At 40.5% G+C, this 9478-nt stretch overlaps 1 protein-coding gene across 1 annotated transcript in view; it reads left to right on the top strand.

Annotated features, from left to right (window-relative positions):
* The first annotated feature begins 729 nt into the window (after positions 1–729).
* Positions 730–9478, top strand: part of HABP4 (hyaluronan binding protein 4) — a 32572-nt gene continuing 23823 nt past the window's right edge. The window contains exons 1-2 of the mRNA XM_026866036.1: positions 730–813; positions 1297–1456. Of these exons, the coding sequence (XP_026721837.1) occupies positions 730–813; positions 1297–1456 (244 nt within the window). The remainder of the gene's footprint in view (positions 814–1296; positions 1457–9478) is intronic.

Genomic DNA, 9478 nt, shown 5'->3' with positions numbered 1-9478 from the left:
CTGAACTTTGTTGTGGTCAGACAGTGTTATGGTTCTAAATGTTTTTGCACTTTACATGTAACCTAAGGTTTAAAAAGAGATAAGGCATTATGTATATAGGTTTTTTTATGGTTAAAATCACTTGTTAAAATCGAGTTAACATGGCCACCGTCTTCAGGCCAAATGGTGTTATATCTAGACCTGTCTGGACTATGGATACATGCACACCTGTGCTGAGCCATCCCCCTCCTCCCCCACGGTGGAAAGCCGGCGAACCTTCCCTGGCAACAAAAACCCCGCGAAAGAAAAGCCCGCGAAGGAGAAGCCCTCGAAAAGTTGTTGACGACCTGCAAACCCCTCAGGGAGCACCCCCACCCTCATGAATATTCATGAAGGCTGCACTTTAAAGGGACTCCGTTTCGGGATGTAAGGTGTGTGCCTTGGTGGAGCAGAGACTCCCCGGCACACCCAGCGCTGTTTTGCTCACTTTCGCTTGCTAATAAATTTTACTGACCACTAAAACAAATTTGAAGGTGGTTATTTCATTTTAAATTACGATTAATCCATAACAAATCTGGTGCCGTGACTCGGATCCAGATCTTTTGGTACGAAACCTCAGGTCAGGGGAGGTGCCTATCTTCGGATAGCCCCAGCCTGGGACTTTCGTGGCCAAATGCTGGATATCCAAACCCCCTTAATTCGGACTCGAGAGTGAGCAAAAGAATCTGCAGAACCCCTTAAATTTCGTGCATGAAGACCGGTCGAAGACTCCAGGGAGGAGTAAGTATTTGTGATATTCCGATTCGGTTGGGGTTGGTGATCCCAGAAGTGCGAGTGAGTGAGAGGTCTCGAAGAGATCACCTGAGTGTGGACCCTTTATTAGTGCAGTTCTCGTAGCCCGCGAGGGAGCGAGTCACGAATAAGGGGAAGCGTGTGTGTGTGTGAAAGAAGGCACTCTGGAAGATGGGACAGAGGAAGAGCAAGCCCTCTGGATCCATGGGTGGGGCCAAGGGAAAGTTGCCAGATATCCCACCAGGTAGTCCTTTAGGAGTAATGTTAAAGAATTGGAATAATTCCCCAAGAAACAAGGATAAAAGCAAAAAGATTATGATCTATTATTGTATTAAGGTATGGGGAGGACAGCCCCTCCAGAGCCCACATATATTTTGGCCCATGTTTGGGTTTTTTGATGATTGGCTATGTCAAGAACTAAATATGTGGGTAAATAACAAACAACCCAAAAATCTCGAAGAGAGTGAGTATGCTGCTCTCTGGATGTTCCAGACCCCAGAGCTGGTTTCTCTGTTTCCCCTTAAGGAAAAGAAACATGAGAAACCTCATCTGGAATCAGACGATCACTTATGGCCACCTCCATATGCCCCAAACCATCAAGGACCATCTCCCCAGAATTCAGATGAACAAAATAGTTCTGATTCTGACCCTGAATCTCCCAAACCCCCTCAGTGGGTCACCCGAAGTAAGGTTAAGGAAGGGAGATTATACCCTCTTAGGGAGATGCTTGTGCCAGGAGCAGGGGCACAAGGAGAACCAGGAGCAGGGTATGTTGCTGTTCCCCTTAACACTGGAGATGTTAGGGACTTCAAAAAAGAAATGGGGAACCTATTGGAGGATCCAATTGGTGTAGCCGAATGGGTGGACCAATTTCTTGGCCCAAATTTATATACCTGGGATGAATTACAATCTATCCTAGGAATTTTATTTACCATGGAGGAGTGAGATATGGTTAGGAGGGCAGGTATGAGACTTCGGAACCAACAACATTAACTGGGTCCCGCAGCAGATCAGAAGTGGCCGTTATTAAGACCTAATTGGAATAAATCAAGACCCAGGCCACTGAACCCATATGGCAGATTTAAGAATGATTATAATTCAAGGAATTAGGGAGTCAGTTCCCCGAGGGCAGAATATTAATAAAGCTTTCAGTGAACAGCAGAAGAAGGATGAAACACCCACTGAATGGCTTGAAAGATTGAGAAAAAGCTTACAGTTATACTCAGGAGTAGATTGACTTGCGGAATCACACTCCACAATCTGATGGATTGTAAAGTAGGTATGTTTATTCAGCGCTGGGCGCATGGGGGATAGCTCCTCCACAAGCATGCGCATCGTTTGCATCTCCCGTCCTGCTTATATATTACAAAATAATGCATATTCATAGAATGCTTATACATAAACATAATATTTCCCCGCCTCCCCTCGCTTCTCATGGTAATTAGGTCTCCTCCTCTTGCGTCTGCGCGTTGAGTTCCTTTGGTGGTCACAAATTCCTGGGTGGGGGTCGTATAGATGAAGTATCTCCTCTTCCTCGCTGATGAACTTTTTACCTTGTCCTTCTGCGCAGCCTCAGTTGTTCCCTGGCTCCCAACCAAACCTCGAGACCAGTTTGTACTAGGATTTTAGGTGATCTATTGCTAATTTGTACTACTTCAAGGACAAGCTACTACTTCAAGAAGCTTCTGTATGAGCCAGAAGATAATATCTTAGCAACAGTATCAAAACCTGGTATGTCTTTGTGCATAGCCCCCTCGTCTTGGCGCAAGCTCCTCAGTCCTGCACCATCAATCTGAAATTATTTTAATTCCCTATCTCATTCCCCCCTTTTCTTCTTACTTAGTAAATTCTTTTACTACTCAAACCATTGTACTTGTCTTTTTGTTTATATTTAGAATAAGTGCTTTTAGGCCTAAACAACACATGCACTTTGGACTGGGGGCGTGGAAATCCTTTTTCTTGCTGCATATTTAGGCTTCCATTTTGGAGCTTTGGAATCTATCGTAGCCATGTATATAGATTGCATTTCTGTGCTGGTTTAATTCTTGTTTTATCAGCTATTGCCATATTTGTTATTTTAATATTTCAACTGCCTTCTTGTTCTTTTGCTGACGCTTTAGAATTTTAAGTTTAGTTTGTAAGATGTCTTTGTTTTGTAAAGTAAAATAGAATTTTCTAGATTCAAATGACGCATGCGCTTTGGGATAGAAGGGGTGCGGAGAGCCTTTCTTCCCACTGCGCATGCTGATCCTGACCCCAGCAGACCGGAGCAGCCGACCGCGTGGATCTGCAGGGTTGTAGTCGTTTTGTGATATCTTTTGTTAAAAAATGGATCAGTTCTTAGCATTAATTCTGATTCATGTTGCCTTTTTTTCTTTATTGGGCATTATTTTACTTATCATTATTATCCTTTTGTTTTGTACTAGTAAATGCTGTTCTTGTAGATTATCACTGCGTCCCTCTACTGATTCGTCGGGGCCTCAAACTTAGTTTATAGAATGCATAGGTTTTACAAAGTTGGTGGTACATGTCAAAGTCCTACCAGCTACTCTGCCAGGTCGGGCTGTCTTTACCAGGGCAGAAAAAAAAAAAACATTACAACCTGTAACTTTGTTTTCAAAATGAGCAAACAGTTTCCACATGCTTAGGTCTGACCCACTTAAAAAGCTTCAGCTCTAAAAATAACTGGTGGAAGAAAGTCCTGGTAACAGAACAGTATAGAGGAGTGGTAATACAGAGGGATATATTAAAATCTATTGGGGTGGGGTGGGGTGGGGGAAAGACTTGTGTTAAAGTAACTGCATCCCAAAACTGAACTGTGAATACCCATCATAACTTTCCAAAACTAAATGACTGATGCTTCAAGTAATACATGTGGCTGCTGAGGAAGTCCAGTGACCAAGGGTATTACTCTTACAACGCAGTACATTAAATTGTAGATATTGTGAATGTTGCAAAGCATTGCAAGTAACTGAATATATCCACACTTATCCTATGCCACCTCAGTGTACACATTATATTTTGAAATGACATTCAAGGGTCTGGCAGCAGATTAACTTCTTTACACGGATCTTGTAAATCTTTCTAGCACCAAATAATGGATCTTTGTTGCTGGAAGAAGCATAAGAAAAAGTAGAGGCGAGCTGATGCCACTTCTAATATTTTAACTGCTCTGAACAATAGTGTTTCATGTAGTAATAACAATGACCAAAAAGAGAGAAGTGACCTCTGTGTCCAGATCCTGCTGCTGGAAGAGGAAACATGCACACAGAATGCACATGGCCTAAAGGGCTTAAAACACACTGCTTTTGAGTACTGTTACAGTCATATGTAGTAAAATATTAGTTCATGTATCATTATGTAAAACCAGTTCTAAAGTAGTCATCTGAGCTATAGTATCTTAGCAATATTAAATATGTTTGCGCTTGACAGTATTTTGATTCTATCCTGCTAGCTTAATGTACAAAAGCATTAATATTTTAGTGTTATTATAAAAGCAAGAAAAAGTTCTCTCTCAGAAGGACCAAGATAATGAAACACTATACAACCTATCAAATATATACAATCTAATCTATTTATTATTACAACAAAGCCTACATTTTATTGCACACCACATAATACAGAAATAGTGAAAGGATAGGGAGCATGGATTCAACAGAAAAAAAAAGGAAAAAGTACCCGTGTTCTATCTGGCTAGTTAGGCTCAAGAAGGACATAATGATTCAGGAGTTTGAAGGTAATAAACTCTTTCAGAAATAAAAAGTGGAACAACTAACTCTCTGAGGTGGGTAAATGCTATATTTTTCAAACTAAATCAAAATACTAATACATGATAAATGAAGAGGAAAGAATGTACTTTGTCTCTCTGAAGCATGTTCAAGTCAGAAAACTTCGAGACAGTGATGGCCTTTAGGTAGGTAACAGCAAATACTTAACCAAACTGCAAGTAGCTTTATTGTATGTTGTAATATTGATTTATATAAGAACTGAGCAATTGTCATAGTATCTTTTATCTAATTTTTTTATGATTACATTTTCCCAATTTTGCTTTATATCAAATCAGTATATCAAGACAATAGAATTGCTTATGTTAATAGCTCGAGGCCAGCTACTGAAAGTTCCAGAGTGAAGGAAACAATGAGGTAAGAATGCCCATAACAAAGATAAACTCCCATTATTTCATGTGAAGGTGATGGAAGAATAGTAGTTACCATGAGCAGGTCCATCTTTGGTGATGTAGCTCTTTTCTGCTCAGCTTACAACTTCATGTAGTCAACTGAGTTCAGTGGAATTACACTGCTGGAAAATGTATATGGTGGCTAGGTTCACTAAGGAACACAATGTTACCCTCTCTACCTCTTTGAGTGCCCTTTCCCCAGAATGGGACCTTGGGCCAATTGGACCAATGGATTTAGGAGGTTTCTACTCCAGGCAGGGGAGATTTAGGCACTAGAGAATGAGATTCGTGTTGGGGGATGAGAGAGTGGCTGTAGGAAAGGTCAAGGTCAGAATGCCCCTCACTGGTGATTAAATGCTTAGCTGTAAAGGTCAGAGGAACATCAGCCTTCAATCACAATTCTCTGTCTCCTGTAAGGGCACCTTTGCCCTTTAAAAAAAAAATGAAGCAAGGGGTCTTTTGGTAAAGATGCCATATTCCTTATCTATACCTGCTTGGGAAGCTTGTGTAGGGCTGCTCTTCTGCCCATGTGAAACATCCACTTGTGGAAGGAACCTGGATGGAGGAGCAACTTTGGCAGACAGCCTTTACCTTGACTGAAATTGTAATAAAACCTATATGATATTTTTTATTCAAATCTCAAGTTATGGTTAAAAATATTATTCAGTAAATTAAATATAAAAAGAAATTGTGTTAACATCAGATTGTATTGTAGCTGAACTTTGTTGTGGTCAGACAGTGTTATGGTTCTAAATGTTTTTGCACTTTACATGTAACCTAAGGTTTAAAAAGAGATAAGGCATTATGTATATAGGGTTTTTTATGGTTAAAATCACTTGTTAAAATCGAGTTAACATGGCCACCGTCTTCAGGCCAAATGGTGTTATATCTAGACCTGTCTGGACTATGGATACATGCACACCTGTGCTGAGCCATCCCCCTCCTCCCCCACGGTGGAAAGCCGGCGAACCTTCCCTGGCAACAAAAACCCCGCGAAAGAAAAGCCCGCGAAGGAGAAGCCCTCGAAAAGTTGTTGACGACCTGCAAACCCCTCAGGGAGCACCCCCACCCTCATGAATATTCATGAAGGCTGCACTTTAAAGGGACTCCGTTTCGGGATGTAAGGTGTGTGCCTTGGTGGAGCAGAGACTCCCCGGTACACCCAGTGCTGTTTTGCTCACAAATTTTACTGACCACTAAAACAAATTTGAAGGTGGTGATTTCATTTTAAATTACGATTAATCCATAACACAGCTATTTGGGGCTATCATTGTGGAATCTCTTGGAGAAGTTATACTTCCTTCTTTTTAAACTTTCTGAAAACAAAGCCAGATTCTCCAAAACAAAAAATCTAATTTTCCTTCTGAAAAATTTCTGAATTCCTCATATTTGTCCCTCTCCAAAGATACTGTAACCTTCAAAATGCCTATTAAAGCTGCAAGTGCATTGTCTCTACAGTCAATAATGACATCCCTTTGTCTGTTATCTTTTGTATGTAGCACAACTTCAGGAGGCTTTCATTCCAGCTTGTAGAATGTTTTAAACAAAAATATTTTATCAATTTCTAACAAGATGTCTGGAGACAACGTTTGTTGAAGTAGTCTAGTGTGGATGCTGTGAGTGATGTCAAAAGGCTCTACAAAGGCCTGCAAAAGTTTTTTGGTTTGTTTTTTTGGGTTTTTTCTTTTTTTTTTTTTTTTTTTTATGTGTTGCAGTAACGAGGTGGTGACATTAATGGGTTTCTCCTGACTACAACAGGACAAAGTAGCTTTCCAATTCCTTCTCTTCACTGAAAATACATGTCGTTTCATCTACAAAATAAAGCAACTATTCAGAGGCAGGCACAGTTCTTATACAGTATTTTATTACTGTATCATATTCATGGAAATATCTACAGAAAATTTTATTTTGTTGCTAATTATGGCTAGCTATTTTTTTACAATTTAAGAATTGTGCGGAAATACATATTCTCTTTGCTGAGTTAGAATTTCCTGTTTCAACACTGAAGAATGTCAGAGCCTAAGAGATATGACTTGACTACCAGGATTTTGTAAAGCTGTTTGTGAGCAGATAATAGCCCTAACTTAGTTACTGTCATTATTTCCACAGATGCAAAACTGTTTGTGATGTCTTGAATGAGGAGGAAGCTAGAAAGGGCACAGTCTAATGAAATTAATTTTATTCTGTAGCAAGCATGTCCTGCGTAAGTGGATCTATGTGAAACCTAAGGGACACACAGTGGTAAAGTTTGGGGCTTGGACTGAAGTGTAGTGGATGCACTGTATTTTGTTTTACAGTGGTGTGCCCAGACATATCTGCACTCTAAGATGGAGGAAGGAAATTGTTGTTACAAAACCTGTGCTGTCTCTAATCCTACCTTTTAAAGGACAGCAGGCAGTCTGGTTTAGTTTTTAGGTCCTGTACTAAGGATAAGACTAATTTCAAAGCAAAGTCAGATGTACAGTAAAGGCATCATAATAGATAAAGTGTTAGTTAGGATAAAAACATAGCCTCATCACATAAATCGAACAGTGACTGGCATTCTTTGGGCAATTGTGTCTGGAGGGCTGAGATTTTTACAGCGTGTTTGGTGTTACTGTAACTAAAACAGGGGACAGGGATGTTTTGTCTGCACAGTTGCCTGTGTTCCCTGAATGAACACTGTTGAGTGTCCAGGAGTATTTGCACTGTTAATAAACTTCGGCAGAAAGAGGACTTGCAGCTTGCTGCAGGCATTGCTGGCTGTGACCCACCCACATGGCTGCTGTGGTCACAGGGGTGCCTGCATGTATGGTCTCCTGTCATAGAGGCTTAGTGATGGCCGGGGAGCTCCATTCACTGGTTTTGCTGAATAGAGCAGCAATTCGAGTTAAACCGTGAAACCTGTACGTCTCACTGTAGTGTCCCACTTGTAAGCTGTTGGAAGCGTTACTGCACGTGTTTGTGAAGGTTGGCCGATGTAATGAACACTGCTGTGGTTTTAAGCAGAAAGGGGCAATTCAGAAATTTTGTGGGAATACCAGGCTAAGTTTATACAAGTGTGCTGGCCACCTGAAACGGAGTTGCCCTTGGAGCTCCCAGGTCGGTGTGCTCTGCCGTCCGACATCAGAGTCGCTAAAGTGGACGTGAGCTATATCAAAAGACTGGTGACGACACAGTTATGTGATGACACCACATTACGAACTCTTACTAATAGCCTGCCTAGGCACGCGTACAAGCAGACGGGGGTTCCGCCAGCCTCAGGCGCAGGTCGCTGCGTCCCAGGAACGGGCAGCGGTCACAACCAGCAAGAGAATTCCCGGCTAACAGCTTCTCTCTGGCGGGGAAGTGCAAACGTGCACGTTTTCGGCCGAAAACGCGTTTTCGGCCGAAAACGCTCACCAAGCCCCATTCTGAGAAAAAGCAAGCACGGATCAGACATGGTTTCTCTAGGCATTACATTCCAGACACTATAAAGATTTTCTCACAGAAGCTTCTGAGAGATGCCAAATCCCCAGGTGCCTTTCAAGATCTAACTTCAAGATTTTCTTCCAACAGAAAAAAAAAGGATCTCTCTTCAATATCTATATTTTATCTTTTAATGTATATCTCAAAGCTTTATTTTTACGTGTAATCTAAAATAGTAAGAGAGATGATTTTATTTTCCCCTATTACAATCTTACTGCTAATTTCCAATAAATCTCTTTAAATATTCCAGTTATATCACCTAATGTCCCCTTACTAACACTGGGAACCTGTTAGCTAACATCTGATATTAATCTTCCTATGTTTTTACATAGACTCAGGATACTCATTCTCTGAGTCCTTATACAAAATTTTAGCAGAAAGAGTATACTTAAAAGCTACATTTGAAACATTAGTCATGAGAGCAAGTAAAGGGAGCTATAAAGAACTCATCTTGAAATCCATTAAATTATCATTGCATCACATGTAGCTAGCTCTGGACCTCAAATTCTATTGAGAAATTACCTCATCACCCAGATACACCCACAATGATCACAATATCTACCCTTGTGCTTAGCAAATCCCTGCTGGAGTATCTCAGTCTCTAGAAAGCTGCCCTGTAGCTTAACAAGAAATCAGCTCAACCATAGTATTTTTGGCATGTACAGAGAAATATTTCCATAATTTAACCTGAGACTGACATTTCTGGTAAGGATCATTCACCTTAGTGTAGTTTATGGCAATATTCCACTCAGAGATGCATGGGAATGTTTTTAAACATTTTAAGAAAATGTTTAAATATAAACCACAACCTTACCTATCTGACTTGATTTACCAATCATTAATCCAGTTTGATAAAGATTTATATTTCTTACATATTTTACCTGTGCAAAATATTTCATGCATCAGATCTTGCCATGCAACTTGCAGTCTCTGTTTTTAAAGATGATTATTGTGGCCTGGAGATGTTATTTATTCATTACAAAGATGCTGGAATACTAGCTGTTAAAATAATTCACTTTAATTAGCATCCTTAATTTCTCTCTTTCTGGATGTTCACTACTTTCCCATGAGTCATGCAACAGC

This window comes from Athene cunicularia (genome assembly GCF_003259725.1).
Source record: "Athene cunicularia isolate RWA chromosome Z unlocalized genomic scaffold, athCun1 chrZ_part2, whole genome shotgun sequence".
Taxonomy (NCBI): domain Eukaryota; kingdom Metazoa; phylum Chordata; class Aves; order Strigiformes; family Strigidae; genus Athene; species Athene cunicularia.
Note: the sequence above shows the minus strand (reverse complement) of the source record. Positions and strands in the feature narration are given on the sequence as shown.